Below are 21,602 nucleotides of genomic sequence, written 5' to 3'. Positions count from 1 at the left end.
CAGAGCTAGAGGCTCCACTGCTGTCAGATGATGAAGTGTACAGACCATGTGGGTAAAGAGAGTAGAAGGGAGAATCTCAAATAGATGTAAAAATCAAAGGCTGGGGTTTTAAAAAGAGGGAAGGCTTCAGAGAAGACACTGAACAGGACCCGCAGAGCTGTATTAACTTCAGTAGAAATAACCACATGCCAGTAGGGAAAGGGATCAATTTCTAACTCATAGTATGAACTTCTCTCTTCAGACAGTGGTAAGTGGTTGAAACCTGTTTTTATAATTACTTTCCATGTATTGCGCAAAAAGTGTATCTTTTTTATCTTTGGTCTCTAGCCATGAGAGTTTCTTCCATTTTTCTGTGTTATATACAATTGTTCTCTTTTTTTTTTTTTTTTTTTTTTTGCTTATTAACAACAACCAAAGTGCAGTATAAACATGGGATTTATGATGTTGTTACTCTTATACATATAAGCTACCAACACCTTTCATACAGTTTCTATTAGGCTATAAAGGGTCTCAGAAAGAATTAATAATTATCCTAAAATGTTACAATGTAATTTTAAGGCCGAGTGAGATACAGTAAAACCTGGGTATTATATTTTTAAGGAAAAAAAAAACCTAGACCAACATTTTAAATAGTGATCTCTTCAGTATACATTGAATTTTATCTGATATCAAAAAAACCTACCTAAGCAAATTAATTTAAGAATAAAACAATGTCTAAATCAATGAACTTAATCATGCTGGCTGTATAGCGTAATTTGATAGCTAGACCAACAATGATGACAGAATAAATTCTCATCAGTTGAGCTATGTGATTTAAAGAAACAACTGTCCTCAATTCCAAAAACAAAAACAGAACCATTTCAAGTGACAGAAGTTTTAACATTATTTTTAAAAAAATTTTTTAAACCCCAAAACTCTCTGGCCTAATTTGTGGTAACTGACACACTGCCTTTTTGCCCTTCCCCTTGCTCTCCAAAAGAAGTGGTTTAACAATTAGACAAATTCTCCATGAGCTTCGGCCAGGGCTCAGGTGCCATGCAGTCAATACCTTATGTAACACCCCGTCTCTTGAGTCCTTAACCATTAAGGGGTTCTGTGAGGCCCCCTGGCCTGGTAGCCTCTGGTTTCCTAGCTTGGGACTCCCGTCGTTTCCAAATGAACACAATGACAACGTCACACAGGAACATAATACTTGCTAGAAATCCAAAGACCTGAGAAGAAAGAACAAGGGTTATATGACAGATTTTGGAATATAATCTCACATTTTCTACTTGGCTCTGAGAGTGTTTTATACAGCAAGGTGATTCATCAATTTTATCTTATACACATTCTTCTTCCTTTTTTTAAAATATTTTATTTATTAGAGAGAGAGTGTGTGTGCAGAGTAAGAGAGAGAGAGAGACAGCTCGCAAGAGTACATGAGGGGGCAGGGGAGAGGGAGAAGCAGATTCTCTGCTGAGCAAGGAGCCCAGCACGGGGCACGATCCCAGTACCTGAGCTGAAGGCAGATGCTTAATGTCTTAATTCAGGCATCCCTATCTTATACATCCTATTCTTAACCTTAGTAATAAAGTACTTTTTCAGGTCATTAAAAAAAAAGAAGTTACAAAAAAAAAAAACAACAACCCTAGAATAATGGCTATTAGTTGACGTTTCATAAAATAGAGATGTCTCGTTTTGTGTGTGCATGTGTATATGTGGGATGCCAATCTGTGAAACTAAGGTTAATAGATGAAAAACAAAATCCTATAAAATGATACAAAACACAAGATTATTAGCAATGGTTAGACTGATCCACAGGGGAGGTAAAGGAAATATGTGAGTAGGGAGCTGAGCATAGGTGAAAATGGCAAGAAGTAATCAATAACGATTGATCAACAGAAATTCTATTTTGAAGATACTTTTAGGTTAAATTACCTAAAAATATTTTCCAGTTAATTGTCACACTGTAATGACACAGCAACATGACACCACTACCTACTTCCTCTTCCTTAAATCACTTCCTTATTGTACTCTTCTAACATATGATCAAACATTCTGAGAATTCTGTCAAGAAATCTTCACTAAGCAAAACCAGGAAAGAAATAGGGTCAAAGAACTGCTCTATAAAAAGAGAAAATTGATGTAGGTAATGGCTAAAATCCCTTCCACATCTAACATCTATCTCTCCATCATTTTTTTTTAAAGATTTTATTTATTTATTCATGAGAGACACAGATACAGAGAGAGGCAGAGACAAAGGCAGAGGGAGAAGCAGGCTCCATGCAGGGAGCCCGATGTGGAACTCGATCCCGGGTCCCCAGGATCACACTCTGGGCCAAAGGCAGGTGCTAAACCGCTGGGCCACTGGGGCTGCCCTCTCCATGATTTTTATTTATTGTTTTTTAAAATTTCTTTTAGTTTTTATTTAACATACAGCATAATATTAGTAATACTAGTTTCAGGTATACAATATAGTGATTCAGCACTTCCAGAGCTCATCAGACAACTGCATTCACTCATCCCCATCTCCTATTTAGCCATCGCCCAACCCACCTCACTTCAGTAACCAGCAGTCTATTTTAGATTTTTAATATTTTGTTGTAGTTCGCTCCACTCTCTTGACCCTTCACATCCAACCTTTCTATCCTAAAGAATATATTCTGCTGTATCTCACTGTAAAGCAAACTGAACTCCAAATGTCATTAATTCACCCCAATAGCCCCAAAACATCCAACTGATATTTAATTACCATCCCACATCTCCAAACCCAAGTCACTTCTCCCCTCTGGAGGCTTCATTTTGGCATGATGGTGTCTATCACCTTATTTGCCTGGGAAACATATTACATGCTTTAAGGACAGTCCAGACATCACCGAGTCTGTGAAGCCATCCCTGACCTCCTGGAGAGCCCCAGTCCACACAGAGCCCTCTATGCCATACCATCCAGACAAATCATCTTCCAGATCTGTTGCTCACATACTTGACAATTTTTTTTAATGGACTCCCTCACTCGTTTAAGTCTGTAAATTTTTTCATAATTTAAATAGTTGTAAAAGGTAATTTCTAGCATATTATAAATACTGAGTTTTTAAACTACCAGTCATTCTTAAATATATCCAACAAAATCTAAATACTGTTAATAATCTAATACATCACCTAATTGTAACACACAAATAACCTGTGTTTTAATAGCTGGGAATTTCATGCCATACTCTCTTTCCCCTTCAACTCAACTTTCCTCAACTCTATTTCACTTCCTCCAAGGATATTATTTTATTTTTTAAGGATTTATTTATTTATTTTTGAGAGAGAGAAAGAGAGTGCACAAGCAAGCTGAGGGAGGGGCATGGGCAGGAGAGAGAGAATCTCAAGCAGACTCCCCGCTGAGTGCAGAGCCCAAGGTAGGGCTTGATCTCGTGACCCTGAGATCATGACCTGAGATGAAATCAAGAGTTGGTCTCTCATCTAACTGAGCCACCCAGGCAAACCTCTCCAAGGATTTTATAATAATATATTTCCACACCTCAAAACATTTTACTGATCACCCTATCATACTACTCTGCAATAAAAATATGTATACAGACTGAAATTAACCATAAGGGTCTATTAAAACTTTGACTTTTCTCTTCGTGTACCATTGATTCATGTGCACATGCATAAATATTACTTGTTGCCAGAATGAGTCAAGGCTTCCCCATTAATTTGTTTTGTTTTATACAGGTTTTACATCTGTGCTAACCATGCTCACATGAACAGGTGAAGTCTCTGAACTCCTTTTGAGTAATTAAAAGTAGTTTAATGATTTTAATGATCTAATAGCTGACAAGTCAATTAATTATAAGTTTTGTCATGAATAAAATATTAATTGGAACCCAGCTGACTTGGAAGAAGATGAATCACTCAGTTATCAGCTGTTCATGTTCACAACACTGGTACCAATTCAGGTGCATGATCCTTGATTTGTAATTCTGAAATCCAAAAAGCTACAAAAATAAAGCTTTCGTAATTTACTTGGCTAAAAAGTGGCATGAAGTATAACTCCTTCCAGTCTTTATCCCTTTTAGTGTGAATATTCAAGCTTCAGAAATATTAACATGCAGGATTACAGGGTGCTGCTCCAGGCCCTCTGAAGATGTCATATAATATTAGTACATGTGCAGTGCTACTTTTCTAAAAACCAGAATATTCTGAATTCAATAAATACATACATACATACATACATACATAAATCTGTCTCCTCCCCCCCAAGGATTTCGGATAAAAACATTTACTTTTCTATTTATTATCTCTCTTTTATTATAAAGGTAGAACCCTTGGATCATTTCTCCTATGTGCTCTCTACACCTAGAAAAGCATGTGGCATGTAGGTATGTTTTTGCTGGACTGCAAAGTAGAAAAACATACAATAACCAAAGTCAATACTACCACTTCCATTAGCAGTGACGCGTTCATATGTAGAGGAAAGGGGGTTTTATTCTAAATTCGGAAGACAGGTTCTAGGTTTCTAAGGCTATCATATTTATTTGCTCTTAGGTCCTCTATTCAAAATTACACTAAAAAATAAGTTACTAAACAAACCACTCTCCCACACTGTATCACCTGTCAAGTACTTTTAAGTTCCATATTTCTAAGGAAACAAAACTTAAGCAAGGCTTCAAAATACAAGGTACTCACGGATGCAGCCATCTCAGCTTCTGTTCTGTCATGTGTGGAAACGAAAATGATGGATGCCAACAAAAACACACATCCTGTTCCCAAAGTAATATAAAAGTCCTAGAACATGTGCATAAAGAACACCGTATGGTTAGGTTGATAGAAACAATAGCTTTTGTTTTTTATTTTTTAAAAACTTTAGTGACACAGTTTTTTCTTCATATAGCCCAAACCAACACACTTCAGCTTCTTTAAAAAAAATTTTTTTTATTTGACAGACAGAAAGCAAGAGAGCATAAACAGGGGGAGAGGGAGAGGAAGAGGGAGAAGCAGGCTTCCTGCTGACAAGGGAGCCTGACTTGGGGCTTGATCCCAAAACCCTGGGATCATGACCTGATCCGAAAGCAGACACTTAACTGACTGAGCCACCCAGGCACCCCATGCTTCAGCTTCTCAAGTCTGGAATTCACGAACACCCCTGTAAAGGAACACTATCCACACTTTGGACAGGTGTATTCAGAGTATGTCACAAGATAATCTTTTAATAAAAGATAATCTTTTAATAAAAGCAGTTCCCCAAAAGGTTGGGTGTGTGTGTGTGTGTGTGTGTGTGTGTGTGTTCTAGGATACATTAAAATTATCAAACCCAAAGGTTTATTAAATCCCATCTTACATGGGGTGCCTGGGTGGCTCAGTCTGTTAAGCGTCTGCCTTCGGCTCAGGTCATGATCTCAGGGTTCTGGGATTGAGCCCTACATCGGACTTCCTGCTCAGCAGAGAGTCTGCTTCTCCCTCTGCCCCTCCCCCTGCTTGTGCTCTCTCATCCTCTCTTAAATAAAATCTTTAAAAAAGGATTAAAACAATCCCATCTTATTTCCAGCAAAAAAAAAACCCAAAAACCAGAAACAGACTTTTCTTCTCTTTCAAAGTATAGATGGTCCCTGACTTACAATGGTTCCACTTATGATTTTTAACTTTACAATGATGCAAAAATGTTACATATTCAGTAGAAACTGTACTTCAAACTGTGAATTTGGATGCTTCCTCAGGCTAGTGCTGTGTGGGACGCTTCTTCATCATGATGCTGCACAGTGGCAGCAGTTCCTGGTCAGCCACCGATCACAAGATTAAACAACCGGGGTACACTGACAATCCTTCTGTACCCACACGGCCATTCTGTTTGTCCCTTTCAGTATAGTATCCAATTACATGAGTTAACACTTTATCATCAAATAGCCTTTGTGGTAGATGATTTTGCCCAACTGCAGGCCAATATAAGTGTTCTGAGCACACTGAAGGTAGTTTAGGCTAAGCTATGATGTTCAGGAGGCTAAATGTATTAAATGCACTTTTGATTTACAATATTTTGAACTTATGATGGATTTATCAGGATGTAACCCATTGTTAAGTTGAGGAAGATCTGTATTCTATGCTACGATGGCCTCTCTGAGAGTACTTCAGTGCTTTGAAAGCACTCTGGAAAAGAGAGAATCAGAAGAACCACCTGTCATTAACTACATAAAGTGATGCCAATAGTATGTTTTTAAGAAATGTAAGCTTTCTGCAAGAACATATTGCTTTCAATTGTTCCAAGTGACTAACCCAAAATGAGCTTGTATGATATGAGCTTATCTACTCTATAAAAGCTTCCATATCTCCTCAAAATGCGGTTCATGACATGAAGTTCTTCATGGGTTTCCCAGGGCTCTCAATCTTGTAAGGCTTCTCTCAGTTGCCAACTGAAACTAGTGCTTGACATGCACACTTGATTCAGAGGAGAAGCTGGTAAAACTGGCCATTCCAAAGGGTTTTAAGTCTGATATTTTCAGAGTTTTCTGAAAACCCATCCAATACAGAATTCCTATGTTGTCGATTGTGTACTTAACATTTCTAAAAAAATAAATAAGAGATTTTCTCTTCACTTATACAAAAAGTGTTTTTCTGCAATACTTTTTTCATTCCTTCAAATGCTATTTTTTTAAAGATTTTATTTATTTATTCATGAGAGACACAGAGAGAGAGGCAGTGACACAGGCAGAGGGAGAAGCAGGCTCCGTGCAAGGAGCCCAATGCACGACTCGATCCCAGACCCCTGGGATCACGCCCTGAGCCAAAGGCAGACGCACAACTGTTAAGCCACCCAGGTGTCCCTCAAATGTCATTTCAAATCTGTGACGCACAAATAAAATTCCATTTACTACTAGTATCTGGACTACATTCAAGGAGGTATCAAACAAGGCAACCGTTTTGAGACCGAATAATGTGGTGTTCAATAAACATAGGTTCCAGAACCAGACTATCTGAGTTCAAATCCCAGGACAATACTTCTTGGCTCTATGACTCTGAATTCATTATTTAACATCTGTGTGCCTTAGTCTCTTCATCTGCAAAATAGGAGTAAGAGCAGTATCTTCACAGGTGGTTCTAATGGTGCTTAGATCAGTGCCAGGCACACAGTAAATGTTCCATAAGTGTTGACTGTTGTTATTCCTACAGACTCTGAGCCACAACAGCATGGGATAGAAAAGATTCTCCCTTGAAAAAGCTTATCCTTTCCCCATGTTCCCCCAAACATCACCACTACCACCCTCTCAAAATATTTTCTGTAAAGCAGAAAATGTCTCTGACATTAAAAAGTATTTAAGTACATTAATAGGTCAAGAATAAAAGTTATTTTTAAGCCTTTCAAACAAACATGAAATCCTTACATTAGGTGAAAATTATAACATATCTGACTATGACTCTTAATCACCTATAAACAGACACAAAAGATCCAAAAGAAGTATAGTAAAATATTTACAAAAGCTGTTTTAGAATGAAATGACTGATTTATTCCCTTCCTCCAGCATTTCAGGATCAATACTAACTCTAACTTAAAAAAAATAATTCTTAATTGCTCATTTGATATAATAAATGTTTTACATTTTGTTTAGTTTAGTTAGACCATTAAACTGAAAAATAATATTGTTTCTAGCCAAAAAGATCAATGTTCTTAAACACTACAGATGCAGCACTGAAGTAAAAACTGAACATTTCTAAAAATATTTTTATGGATAATGATACTGTTTTGCTGTTGAGAGCTAAGAAACTGAAAAATAATTTGTCTTTAATGTTTAATATACAAATTTATACACGGGAACTGCAAATCAAGCAGCTCAGATACTAGTAATTTTTTCACTTTTCCAAAAATCTTACCGCATACTTCTGTGCATGCGGTAAAAGGGAAAAATTTACAAAGATTAAAACATAATTAATAAAAATTCTAAGGAATTCTCTGCAACCTCTTAATATGCATCTCATACAATAAATGGGTTCTGCTACTGTCATCATTATATGGAGATCCCTGAGGTGATGCCATTTGCCATGACAGAATGGAAAGTTGCTAGGGTGCTGGTTCTAGGAGGATTTGGAGGAGTCCACAGAATGGAATGCAGAACGTTGAGGGCTCTCCTGGGTTCCAGTCTCCATTTATTTTTATGCTACCTGTGTAACTCTGGACAAGGTCTGTAACCACCCTGAACCCAAATTCCCTACCAGAAAAAGGGGAGCATTACAGCATGAGGATTTTAAATCCCAGCATGTAAACTGTCTGGTCCAAGTCCACGCTGAGAGCTGCTATTATCTAGAAGGATAACGAGACAGTCATATATTGGCTATACCAAGAGCGGCAGGTATGTGCTCATCAAAGGCTTGGTGGATGTGATTCAGACCAGACCTATTTTTCAAAGTTATTTTTTTACCTGCTGTGGTATCAACTTTTTTTTTTAACTTTTTAAGTTTTAAACTTAAGATAATTCTGTTAAAAGAAGTAATGGATTCTTATAGCACAAGATTTATCTTTTTAATTTTTTTTATTTTTTTAAGATTTTATTTACTTATTCATGATAGACACAGAGAGAGAGAGACAGAGACACAGGCGGAGGGAGAAGCAGGCTCCATGCAGGGAGCCTGATGTGGGACTTGATCTTGGGTCTCCAGGATCACGCCCTGGGCCAAAGACAGGCGCTTAAACCGCTGAGCCACCCAGGCTGCCCATAGCACAAGATTTAAAAGGTACTAAAGGGTATACAGAAAAAAGTCTCTCAGGTGTATATTAGTATGTGACTCAGTGCTCACTTCTCAATTTAAAAAACAGAATCGGGATCCCTGGGTGGCGCAGCGGTTTAGCGCCTGCCTTTGGCCCACGGCGCGATCCTGGAGACCGGGGATCAAATCCCACATCGGGCTCCCGGTGCATGGAGCCTGCTTCTCCCTCTCCCTGTGTCTCTGCCTCTCTCTCTCTCTGTGTGACTATCATAAATAAATAAAAATTAAAAAATCTTTAAAAAAATAAAAAATAAATAAAAAACAGAATCTGGGCAGCCCGGGTGGCTCAGTGGTTTAGTGCTGCCTTTAGTCCAGGGCCTGATCCTGGAGATCCGGGATTGAGTCCCATGTTAGGCTCCCTGCATGGAGCCTGCTTCTCCCTCTGCTTCTCTCTCTCTCTCTCTCCTTCATGAATAAATAAATAAAATATTTTAAAAAATTAAAAAATAAAAATAAAAAACAGAATCTTACTGCTTTGTATTGATCTTGTTATTCCTTGTTCTTAATAGTTAAAAATTTACCCTCATTTGTATCTTTTCCCTCAGAGACATGAGTGCTTTCATATGTCAACCCTGACATGTACAATTCTTCACACACTACTTCACACTACTGTTAACTCCAACACTACTGAAGAAGGAAACTGTTTCAGTGTGGAAACCATGTGAATCATTTCATGTGTCATCTCACAAATCCACACTATACTCAAATAAAGACACGCGCCAACAGACTGTCTTTACAAAGTTATACATCATTGATTCTGTGAAAAGAAAATTCTCATGTACGCTTTCATTAAAAGGGAAATTTCCGAACAATGAATTCAACAGATGCCTTAATTCACTCACTAATAACTTCTTTCATAACACACACACAAAAAAAAATCAAAACAAAATAGGTAGAATTACATGGCATTTTATTTTAAAAGCTCCAGAAATATATCACATTAGTTCATCATACTCTCTAGAGTCTAGTGTAATGCCTGGTGCAGAACAGGTGCACAATGAACCCATAAGTGACACTTGGAAATGTGAGAGGTCAGAAGTGACAAAAATCTTAGTTTTTAAAAAATACCTACAGTGAAGGAGATGGAACCACCAGTAACTGAAAACTCCTGACATTTGTCACTCCCTTCCTGATTTCACTTTCCCCCTCGACAACCCCACTTGGTAGGGAAAATGGAGTTGCTCAGGGGCAGAGCTGGAACAATGGAGAGTGTCCTACTCTCCCAAGTTTTAAGAGTAGTGCTTTTAAAACTCAGTAGCGTGAGTTTTAAAAGCATTACTAGTCTAGGGATGCCTGGGTGGCTCAGTGGTTGAGCGTCTGCCTATAGCTCGGAGCGTGATCCCAGGGTCTTGGGATGGAGTCTCACATCAGGCTCCCTGCAGGGAGCCTGCTTCTCCCTCTGCCTATGTCTCTACCTCTCTATCTCCATCTCTCATGAATAAATAAAATTTAAAAAAATAAAATAAAAGCATTACTAGTCTGAATAACAGAACTTCACAACACTCCAAAAGAGCTATGTTCTTTGTAAAGGGATTCTTTTTTTCATGCTTACCGACTGCTTGACTTTGTCAGGATCGACTTGGTTGTAAACTGGAGTGCAGTACACAATCAGGATGAGGAGACTCAGAAGAAAGGCACTGCAGCTTACAAATTCAAAAAAGTAAAGTCCTCCACACAAAGTACACTGTGACACGACTTCCTCGCAGATAAAGGCCAGCAGCGAAAACAGCTACAAAAGAAACAAAACCGTTTACTCAAGTGTCTTCCCACAGAAACCACCAGTATTCAGAACACACCTCTGTTCACTCAGCTCTCTGTGAGGTGGAAACCATTGCAAACAAGACGACCGAACAGGTCCGATCTCTGTAGAACTGAACAGTCTGGTTGCCTTGAAGGGAATTCAAGTCCACAAATAGTTAAGTATCGGGTGCTAAATGCCTGAGTCGGGGGAAAGACAGGGCATTGCTGGGAAAGCACACAGGAGGGGCCCTCAAGTAGAGGGGTCAGGAAAGACTTGCTGGAGGAAAGCTGAGACCTGATGGACAGGCGGTCAGTTTTGGGGCTGAAGGACAGTGAAAGGAGCTCCAGGCAGAGAGGTGGTGCACAGAGAGACCTGGAGGCGAGAGCACCTGGCATCCTCCCACCCTGAGGCACAAAGAGATCCCACCATCCCCAGCTGCACCATGAAAGCAAGTTGGGTCGACATGGTTCAAGCAGCCAGTGTGAAGGAAGGGGATGGCAGCGTGAAAATGATGAGACAAGAGGCAAGTAGAGGCTAGATCTAAATGTCCTCTTTTACTAGTTTAAACAAGTCTGGATGTAAAAGGTTGTAAAGCAAAGGGGTGACACGTTCAGCTTCATGCTTTTAGTAAGTCTCGCTGGCTACATACAGCATAGAGAGGGGGCTGGGGGAAGGGCAAATCTTGGGGTGGACATCCAGTCGGGAAGCTGATGAAGGAAACCAGGGGAGGGCAGTGCTCAGGGTAGTAGTGGTAATGGAGCAATCACTATAAGATGCATGTGACAGGAGCACTTATCAGGACGGATACTAACAGCAGGAAACAACAGACTTGAATGAACACTTTTATTATTTTTAGAAAATATTTTATTTATTTGAAAGATCGAAAGAGCACAAGCAGGGGGAGTGGCAGAGGGAGAGGGAGAATCAGACTCCCCACTGAGCAGGGAACCCAATGCAGGGCCCCATCCCAGGATCCTGAGATCATGACCTGAGCCGAAAGCAGCCGCTTAACCAGCTAAGCCACCCAGGTGCCCCCACTTTATTTTAACCTAAAGCAAAAAGGCACATTTATTCACCAATCTTTTGAAATAGGGCTTTTCTCTGAGTTTGAGCCTGCTGATTGGAATTCCACATCACATTTCCTCCATTAATCACTTTTGTCGTCCAGAATTACCACTTGCAGACTAATGTTTAGATGGAGTGGTGCAAGACCCCGGACACTTGAGAAGCCGAGTGTAGAATCCTTCTGGGTCTGGACTAGTTTTACTAGCCCTTTATGGTTACCTTGCTCTTACTTAAGTGCACAGGAAATATTTTAGTAATTTATTTTTCAGACTTTCAAAGCATTCAATTTAGCTTTCACAGAAACAATTCCTTTTCACATTCAATTTCAGTCTGTGCAATATTTAATTAAATGTTTGGCCGTTAAAAGTATAATTGGCAGCCTTGGGAATAACCCAATTTGATTCACAGCAGAAGCAAGTGTTCACCAGTGCCAGACAGGCGTGGGTCAGAATGCCGTGCACTGAATGGACAATGGTAAAATCTAGTTAATTTGGCAACTCAATTAAATGCAAGCGGGATTTAATGGCACTCCCACTGTTGTATATATGATCCTAATATACAGGGGCCTCACTGCAGAAAGAAGAGTCAGGTTTGTTTGTTTGTTTTTCTTCTTTTTTTTAAGAGGTGAGGATGCTAGGAAGAGAATACATTATGTTTCAAATGTGCTGTGTATGAGGGATTCTGTGAAAGAGTTAAGGGAGGTATCTAGGAAGCAAAAGGATATACAGGTCTGCAGCTCAGGGGAGAGGTATGGGGTGGAGATGAAGTCGTGGGCATTGGCCAGTGAGATCCCCCAGAATGAGGAAAGCCAGCTTTATGCAGAATTCTGAGCAAACCCAAGATTTAAGGGATGTGTGGAGGGGGTGACACCAGCAAAGGACAATTAGGAGCAGCAGTCCAAGGAGGTACTAGACCAAGGAAAAAGTATTACTACCAAGAGAAAGTTATGATGGTAATGAACGCTACTTAGAGGTCAGGTAAGAACAACAGTGACACACTGATGTCAGACTGAGCTCCAAGAAGGTTGCCGGTGACCTCAGCAAGCCTGTTTCAGTGGAGTCAATCAACCAGGCAGGCTGAGGTTACAGTTCTGTATAGTGGGAAGAGAGGGGAAGACAAAGTAGTGGGATAGAGCCAGCAGAGTCAAGAGGTATAGACTGGCAAAAGTGGCCAGATAGAGGAGTAGTGGACAGGGTAAAACGGAAGGGAATTTCAAGATGGGAGAGAACTGACAATGATTAAACACTGAGGCAGAAACCAAGAAGAGTGAAGAGTGAGTCTAAAGATGAGGACGAAAAGAGGCTCTCTATAGGTAGGATTCAGGGCCCAGGTTTGGAGGTCTTTAGAAATAAGAAGGAAGAGAGAGAAAAGAGAGGTTCACTTGGGCAGTCTGTGTGGGTTTTGTGAAAGCCAAGGGAGTTTCCTTTGAGCCTTAAGACCATCAAAATGACTGGTGACCTAAATCAAAGCCAAATCACAGTAGAAGGAACCAGATACATTCATGACAAGAGTGCTACCAAAATCAGCAGATACACTGCATGTTATAGATATTGCCCTACAAAATGCTTTTTAAAAAAGATTTTATTTATCTAAAGAGAGATAAAGTGTGAGTGGGAGAGAGACAGAGGGAGAGAGAGAATCTCAAGCAGACTCCACAGTAAGTGCAGATTGCTCAGGGCTTGATCCCACAACCCTGAGATCATGATCTGAGCCGAAACCAAGAGTCAGATGCTTAACCAACTGAGCCAACCAGGCTATAAAATATTTTCATCAAACAGAAGTCAATGGTATACCACTCTGGACAATTGAGCAGCTTCTTAAAAACTAAACACACAACTGCTAGATGGCCTGGTACCATATTCACACATTCTGTATATGACCAGGAGAAGTGAAAACCTAGGCCTGTCCTATAAGTTGGTAAGACATAAAATAGTCCAGCATATTCCAAACAACCTCCTTCAGACAGATGTTAGGTTAGGTAAGGTATTCCCAATTATTACACCATAGAATACAAAGTGACACACCAAGACAAATCCCAGAAAGTCATTGCATAAAGGTACTTCTTTCATCGTCTGTCATTATAATTATGGGATGAGTTTTTACATGAGTACAGTATAAGATGCTAAATGTCTAATATGCCATTTGCTTTATTCTTGCCTCTGTGTTAAATCTTAGCCAACATTTAGGAGTTTTCTCTATGAGAAATCTGCAAAATATATCTCAGGTATATACACGCCAATTAACTGTGAGAATATATCAGCCTAAAACTCTAAGTGGGGTCTGAGAATACTTGATCTTGAGCCATTCCTATCCCAATAATTAGACTGTCAGGAACACTCATCTGTGTAGGCCATATAATAATCAAATCTTTTCTGCAGAGACACAGACTGCTTTTCTATTCTCAGTAAGAAAGGGGCAGGATCCAGCTCAGCCAGCAGCAATCAGTGTCTTTACTACCAGTACTGTTCCAAACTTATCAACAGGAGTCCTTCTTATTGACTTGAAGTCCTCAGAGCAGTATTGAGAGGCAGATTCTGCACGGGCCTCCTAAGAGATGAAAGGGGTATGATATCAAGATTGGACATGCACTAGTTCCTATTTCCCATTAAAAGCCAAGAAATCAGCACTACAAACTATATTCCATATGAAGTTTTCTCCTGAACTCCCCATCTGTCTGATGCTCCGAACCTTCCTGTATCATCTCCCATAGCACTATTAGTATCTTTAAGTGGTGCACCTGAAACTAATAGATGTCCATTATACCTCAACTTAAAAAAAAAAAAAAAAAAAAACTTTTAAGAAATGCATTTGAGGGGCAGCCCGGGTGGCTCAGTGGTTTTGTGCCTGCCTTCAGCCCAGGGCCTGATCCTAGAGCCCCAGGATCGAGTCCTACATCCTACGTTGGGCTCCCTGTATGGAGCCTGCTTCTCCCTCTGCCTGTGTCTCTGCCTCTCTCTCTCTGTTTCTCATGAATAAATAAATAAAATATTTTTAAAAATGCATTTGAGTATTATGTATCAACACTGTAATACGTACAGGAACATGTACTGACAGGGCAATAAGATCAATGTATAAGAAACAATAAAAAAATAATACACTCATAATTGACCATCCATTATATGTAGATTCAAGGAATCTCAGGAAAATGCTCCAATCCACCTATACTAAAATAGAATAAGCAGAAAAGTAAGACTCAAAGCAGGGCCAAGAGATACATAGGATCTGGATAGGCAGAGAACATTCCAGGTGGAGGACAAAAAAGAACAGATTCATGAAGGCAAGAATTTGCATGGTAAACCCCACAGGGATAATGTAACTGACCTGAGTGGGCAGTGATCATGAAAATGTTTAAGGAGCTGGGTGTGCTTATGTGATGATCAGGCCAGGGAGTGTAGACTTCTGGATGAAAGCAACAGGGACTGCCTGCCTGGTTTAGCTGGTTAGAAGACAGGAGGAGCAGAGGACTGGGTGGGGCCTGAAAGAATATCACAACTCAGGAGTAGGAGAGAAAAGAGCAACTCACACCTGACAAGCAAGTCACAGGCGGTCTAATACTTCTTAGGAAAACTCCTTAATAAGCGAGTGAATACATTCCAAATCATTAATCTAAACAGTGATGGGGTGGTGGTGGTGGTGAAATATGGCTTATTTTAATCATATTCTCTAGTTTCTTTTTCCTAGTTTCTTATATATATTTTGGTAAACAAATGCTTTTTTGTATTAAAAAAAAATTAAGTGTGAAAATTAAGGGAAGGAATAATTTCAAGAAATGGGTAGTCACCAGCATTAAATACCAAGTGGTTAAGGATAAGAAAAGAGGTAAGGTCGCTGGGGAAGGAGATCGTGATTAATGTTAAAAGTAAGTTCAAAGGCTCAATAATTATTTTCTGGTAAATGGTTTTACTCTCCAGTAGCATGAAGACCTCACATTAAATACTGCTAATGACTATGAAGCGAAGAAGTACACCCAATGCAACTGCTTCTAATGATGTAAACTTTTACTCAAACAGATCTATGGGAATCTGCCTTTGGGACTTGGGAGGTCCCTGGAGGGCAGAGTCTCCCACCTTTGTGTCTACAGGTGGTGGAATGAATCTCTGACAGGCCAGGTCCCACACTGGCCAGGCATAGCCCCAAAGCCAGGCCTCCTGACTCCTACAGCGTGCCTGTTCCCCTCCTTGAACACTGTTTATTAAGCTCATTTTACAACTATGTATGTTTGTGTAGGTTTCCCCTTAAGACTGGATTTTTGAAGTTACGATCAGAGTTTTGTGCATTTCCCCTTTTGCTGCTAAATTTTACATTAAAACCAATCTGCTAGGGTCAACACATTTGGGGAATCTTAGTGACTAAAATGTGGCTGGTGATTTAAACATTGACTCCCCTGTGTCTCTCTCTTCATTTCAGTTTCACTACCCCTTCTGAAACATTAGTCTTCTTAAATTAACAGTCATTATATTAAACACAAAGTCTCCATCGTTGGTCTTTTACAGTCTACTACTAAAACATTTCTTATAAAAAGAATTTTTTAATGCTTACCATTCATTATAAGGCCCCAACTACAAAATTATATTAATTTGTGAATTAATGAACTTGCTACTAAAACCTGCGGTCCTACGTAAGGTCCAAGTAAACAAATCTGGCAGGCTGCAGTTAGGCCAGGCCTCCTGTACCTTAGGCAAATATTTACTCTCACAAAGGTTCAAAGATCTAATTTGCTGACATTATGGATCTTCCTCAAGGTTAAAGACAGAGCATTTCAATTTAATACAGATCAATTTTCACATTGAAATAATGAAAAGATCATCAATATAAGATAAACTGCTTCTAAGTGATTTGTTTCTTGGTACTTACAGAGTAACATTATTTTATAATTTAGTAAATCACTGGTGAATTCTAAATCAAACTGCTTGCCTGAGGAGTCATTATTATCACAGTACTGTGCGGCCACCAGGATATTCAACTGGTACCATAAACACATATGTCAGCTTATGTTACAAGAATATTACACATATTCAGATCATTGTATCAGCTTACCAGCAAGGAATTAGGTTGCCCAATGTCAATTTTCCCCTGAAATCAAAAACAAAAACAAAACAAAACAAAAAAAACTCCCTCAAAATCTCAAAATAACAACAAAAACTTCACACACACACACATATGTGTGTGTGCGTGTGTGTGTGTGTATATATATATATATATATATATATATATATTTGTATAGGGGTGTGTGTGTATACATATATATGTGTATATATATTCACCAGGACCAATCTAAGGATAAAATAAACTGATAAATAAATAAATTGCATAAAAATTTAGGACTGCGATGACTCCTTATGCTTGCATTCCCAGCTAAGTATTTCTTCTTCAGTTCTGGAAGGTCAGATGGTAGTTAAGGGATACTTGTGTTTTGGACAAGCCTTTGACAAAATTAAGGTTTTATCTGAATGGCAGTAGACATAGCTACATAATTGCAGGAGTACATAACTCAAGAGCTAGTTATGCTCTTTTATCTCTAACCTCTCCTTCTGTTTATAGGCTCAACTCTCTGTTTGGTGTTCAGCTCTGTGCCAGAACATCCCACAGAGCCTCAGAAGTTTGTAAAAATCTTAAAGAGTGAAAAGAACCTCAGAGGAAATCCAATTCAATCTCTGGATTCTAAGAAATTTCCTAAGTATGCAGAGTCTGATTTTTAAGTTTTAGAGTAAGGTTCCTTTCTCTTTTGGGGTTTTGAGAATTTGATAAGATTTATGGGTCTAGAAAAATATGCCCAAACACAGATATGTACCACATTTTGGATAAAATGTTATAGGGTTTGCATGTCCCTGGTTAGGGGTTTCTACATTACAGTTGTTTCTTTATTAGAGCTCTGCAAATCTACTTATTAAAAAAAAAAAAGTTACCTAGAGTAAAATAGCCTAAAGACAGAATATGACTTAAGGCAAAGAAGACCTTGCCCTGTTGCTTCAGACTGGATGAGAGTTTTAATTTATTTCATTATAACTTCCTTGGGACTTTCTGGGTAACTCCCGTAATATACACTATTATGAAAAGACAGAGGCCATCAATGAAACAAAGTAGGAAATAAAACACAACAATCAAAATGGAAAGCAATAATTAAATATGTTTTAAAAATCTATATTGAAGAAAGCATTCTTATAACATTGCAAGTTCCCCATAAATAAGCGTACACCTATTTTACTGCACTGTGCTTTACTGCATGTTGCAGATACATTTTTCAAATCGAATGCTTGGGCAACAATGAGTCAAGCAAGTCTACTGGTACCGTGTTTCCAACAGCATTTGCTCACTTCATGTCTCTGTGTCACATTTCAGTAATTCTTGCACTATTTCAAACATTTTCATTTTTATTATATTGCTATGGTCATCTGAGAAGTGATTACAACTAGCTCAAAGCTCAGAAAATGCTTGGAATTTTTTAGTGATAAAACATTTTAAATTAAGGAGCACCTGGGAGGCTCAGTCCGATGAGCATTTGACTCTTGATTTCCGCTCAGGTCATAATCTTCTGGTCCTGGAATTGAGCCCGCAATGGGCTCTGAGCTCCATATGGAGTCTGTTTGTCCCTCTTCCTCCTCCTCTGCTCTGCCCCCCTGCTCATGCTCTTTCTCTCAAATAAACAAAACTTTTTTAAAAATTTAAAAATATATATTTTAAATTAAGGTATGTACAATTTTTAGACATAATGCTATTGAACAGTTGACAAACTACAATATAGTGCAAACATAACTTTTATATGCCCTGGAAAACCAAAACATTCATCAGACTCCCTTTATTGCACTATTCGCTTTGTTGTGGTGGTCTGGAACCCAACCTGCAATACCTCCGAGATAAGCCTGCAAGTAGATTTCAAGAAGGACACATTAGTTTTTATCCTATCCCTCTTTCTCCTTCTGGTATGAGGGAGAACAAGCAGGAACAGTCTACCAATCCTTGCAAGGCAAATTCATTTCCCCCTCTTCTCCACATCCAAGTAAAAAGTCTATACCAAAATTTCTGGTTGTATTCTATTTCAAGGATATGGAACTATCGTTTATTAAACTAAAGTAATGAGAAATTTTACTTCAGCTTTGCTATTTCTGATTAGAAAGGAAAAACAGACAACTCAAAGAGAAATTTAACAGGCAGGACACCAATACTGATGATGTCTGCAGAGCAGCAAGAACACTTAAGATACAAACACTGATGATCTTTTCTGTTCTAAAGAGCTCTATTTGTGTGGAAACATTTTAGCTCAGAGCAGAGGAGCACCACTGTCATCTCAAAGTCCTGTTAGAACTGACAAGAGAACAGAAAGATGCACTTCTGGGTAGAAGGAACAGATGTTACAAAGGAAGAAGGGCAGGAAGGGAGCCCCTGATGCCTGGTGACAACTGAAAGACTGCCAGTATGGAACTCCCTAAAAGGAGACTGGAACGATAGGCAGAGCCAGACCCTCTCCGGCTCCATAGGCCACACTGTCACCTGCCCCCCCAGTGATTTCCAAACTATTCTTAGATGTGATCATTTTGACGACCAGAAAGTACTACCAGTTTTCTGACAGCTGTTTTCCCATTTAATAAAAGTAGGTCATCTGAGTTCTAAGAATAAGTTCTGGTTATCGGAGTTCTAAGAATTTAAGTTCTTCCCAAGGAAACCAACTGGTTATTTTTACTTGAGATGACTAAACAAAAAAAAAAAAAAAAAAAAAAAAGCAAAACCAATTTTTCCTCTTGCAGAAAATGATGTCCACAGTTGGTTAAAACAGGAATACTGGAGGTCAGTCAATATGTGTGTAATTTGAGTTAAAATTCAAAGATGTTATTTTTGCTAGGGGGCTTACAGGACCTTTACTGCCCAAAGTAAACGAAAACTCAGTGAAATTCAGAGAGGGGTAAACCATGCCCTACTTTTGCTACCTGCACACAAATACGAGCTGTCCTTTTCACCGTGTACTTCGTACACACATATTGCTCTTTCGGAAGTAATTCTTTTTCAGTCGATACAAAACCTGTGGGAGACAATTTATGGGATACACCCACCTCAATGCCGTGCCTGGTACCGACCGGAGTCTGGGTGCAAAAACTGAACTGCCCCCACACCCCCAAGCACCACCACGGGCTCGTACCGGGAAAACCCACAAGAACCAGAGAAAGATAAACAAAAAGCACTTAGTACAAATACAGGCACTCTGGGCGATAACGCAGGGTATCAGCTCCGAGAGGAGAGGAAGGTCGCAACAGAGGGAGAGAAAGAAGTCGTGGACCTGGGCTCCCGACGCATTTCCTGGACCCGCGGACCTCGCTCGGGGGCCCTGGGGAGTCCTCAGGGACCCGCGGGGGAGACACTGGGGTGAGCGGCAGCCCGGCGGCGGGAGGGAACGCCCCCCTTTCCAGCGAGAAAGAAGGAACTGGGGTGTGGAAACTGCCGCTTCCTGAACAGCCAGGTCAAGGAGAAGCGCCTCGGCAGCCTCCCCAGCCCGCAGGCCGGCGGTCCCGGGGCCAGACCCCCGCCCCGCCCCGCCCCGCCCCGCCCCCGGCCCGGCTCGCCCACCCCGGCCGCGGACTCACCAGCTGCAGGACTTTGAACGCGAGCCCGGGCAACCGAAGCCGGCCCACGGAGAAGTAGGCGGCGAGGCCGCTCCGGGCGCCCCTGGCGGGGCCCGGGTCCTCCTCCGTGGTGGGGCCGTACACCGCTCCATTCTCCATGGCCCGGAACGCGGTGGCCGCAGAGCTGACGCCGCGGACTTCACCGACTCCGGAGGACCACCCGGAGGGCCGTCACTTCCTGGTCTCCGCCCACGCTTCCGCCCCGCCTCCGCTCTAACCCCGCCCCCCGCCTTGCTCCGCTAACTCCGCCCCCGCCTCCGCTCTAACTCCGCCCCCGCCTCCGCTCAACTCCGCCCCCCGCCTTGCTCCGCTAACTCCGCCCCCGCCTCCGCTCAACTCCGCCCCCGCCTCCGCTCTAACTCCGCCCCCGCCTCCGCTCAACTCCGCCCCCTGCCTTGCTGCGCTCTAACTCCGCCCCCCTGCTCCGCTCTAACTCCGCCCCCGCCTCCGCTCAACTCCGCCCCCCGCCTCCGCTCAACTCCGCCCCCCGCCTTGCTCCGCTAACTCCGCCCCCGCCTCCGCTCAACTCCGCCCCCGCCTCCGCTCTAACTCCGCCCCCGCCTCCGCTCAACTCCGCCCCCCGCCTTGCTGCGCTCTAACTCCGCCCCCCTGCTCCGCTCTAACTCCGCCCCCGCCTCCGCTCAACTCCGCCCCCCGCCTCCGCTCAACTCCGCCCCCCGCCTTGCTCCGCTAACTCCGCCCCCGCCTCCGCTCAACTCCGCCCCCGCCTCCGCTCTAACTCCGCCCCCGCCTCCGCTCAACTCCGCCCCCTGCCTTGCTGCGCTCTAACTCCGCCCCCCTGCTCCGCTCTAACTCCGCCCCCGCCTCCGCTCAACTCCGCCCCCGCCTCCGCTCTAACTCCGCCCCCGCCTCCGCTCAACTCCGCCCCCTGCCTTGCTGCGCTCTAACTCCGCCCCCCTGCTCCGCTCTAACTCCGCCCCCGCCTCCGCTCAACTCCGCCCCCCGCCTCCGCTCAACTCCGCCCCCGCCTCCGCTCTAACTCCGCCCCCCGCCTCCGCTCAACTCCGCCCCCGCCTCCGCTCTAACTCCGCCCCCGCCTCCGCTCAACTCCGCCCCCTGCCTTGCTGCGCTCTAACTCCGCCCCCCTGCTCCGCTCTAACTCCGCCCCGCCTCCGCTCAACTCCGCCCCCTCCGCTCAACTCCGTCCGCCCCGCCTCCGCTGCTAACTCCGCCCCCGCCTCCGCTCAACTAACTCCGCCCCCTGCCTTGCTGCGCTTCCGAACTCCGCCCCCCTGCTCCGCTCTAACCTCCGCCCCGCCTCCGCTCAACTCCGCCCTCCCGCCTTCCGCTCACTCCGCCCCCGCCTTCCGCTCTAACTCCGCCCCGCCTCCGCTCAAACTCCCCGCCTCCGCTCTACTCCGCCCCCGCCTCCGTCTCAACTCCGCCCCCTGCCTTGCTGCGCTCTAACTCCGCCCCCTGCCTTGCCTGCGCTCTAACTCCGC

General features: G+C 42.1%; 1 protein-coding gene across 1 annotated transcript; it reads right to left on the bottom strand.

Moving 5' to 3' along the window:
- Positions 1–315: 315 nt before the first annotated feature.
- On the bottom strand, positions 316–20,337 carry CMTM6 (CKLF like MARVEL transmembrane domain containing 6). Its single transcript, XM_038570609.1, has 4 exons — positions 20,101–20,337; positions 10,274–10,450; positions 4,657–4,755; positions 316–1,211 (listed from the first exon to the last, which is right to left on the bottom strand). Exons 1-4 carry the CDS (start codon positions 20,236–20,238, stop codon positions 1,077–1,079), a joined length of 549 nt encoding a protein of 182 aa, XP_038426537.1. The 5' UTR covers positions 20,239–20,337; the 3' UTR covers positions 316–1,076.
- Positions 20,338–21,602: the final 1,265 nt, after the last annotated feature.

The sequence above is a fragment of the Canis lupus genome, chromosome 23 (genome assembly GCF_011100685.1).
Source record: "Canis lupus familiaris isolate Mischka breed German Shepherd chromosome 23, alternate assembly UU_Cfam_GSD_1.0, whole genome shotgun sequence".
Lineage (NCBI taxonomy): Eukaryota > Metazoa > Chordata > Mammalia > Carnivora > Canidae > Canis > Canis lupus.
Note: the sequence above shows the minus strand (reverse complement) of the source record. Positions and strands in the feature narration are given on the sequence as shown.

Bases quoted from the DNA above. Each gene is read 5' to 3' on its own strand.
- CMTM6 (XM_038570609.1), bottom strand. From the start codon at position 20,238: ATGGAGAATGGAGCGGTGTACGGCCCCACCACGGAGGAGGACCCGGGC. The intron at 10,451-20,100 runs GTGAGTCCGCGG...TTTCTTTTGTAG, and splicing joins CGTTCAAAGTCCTGCAGCTG to CTGTTTTCGCTGCTGGCCTT. The intron at 1,212-4,656 runs GTGAGTACCTTG...CTTTCTTCTCAG, and splicing joins AAGCTGAGATGGCTGCATCC to GTCTTTGGATTTCTAGCAAG.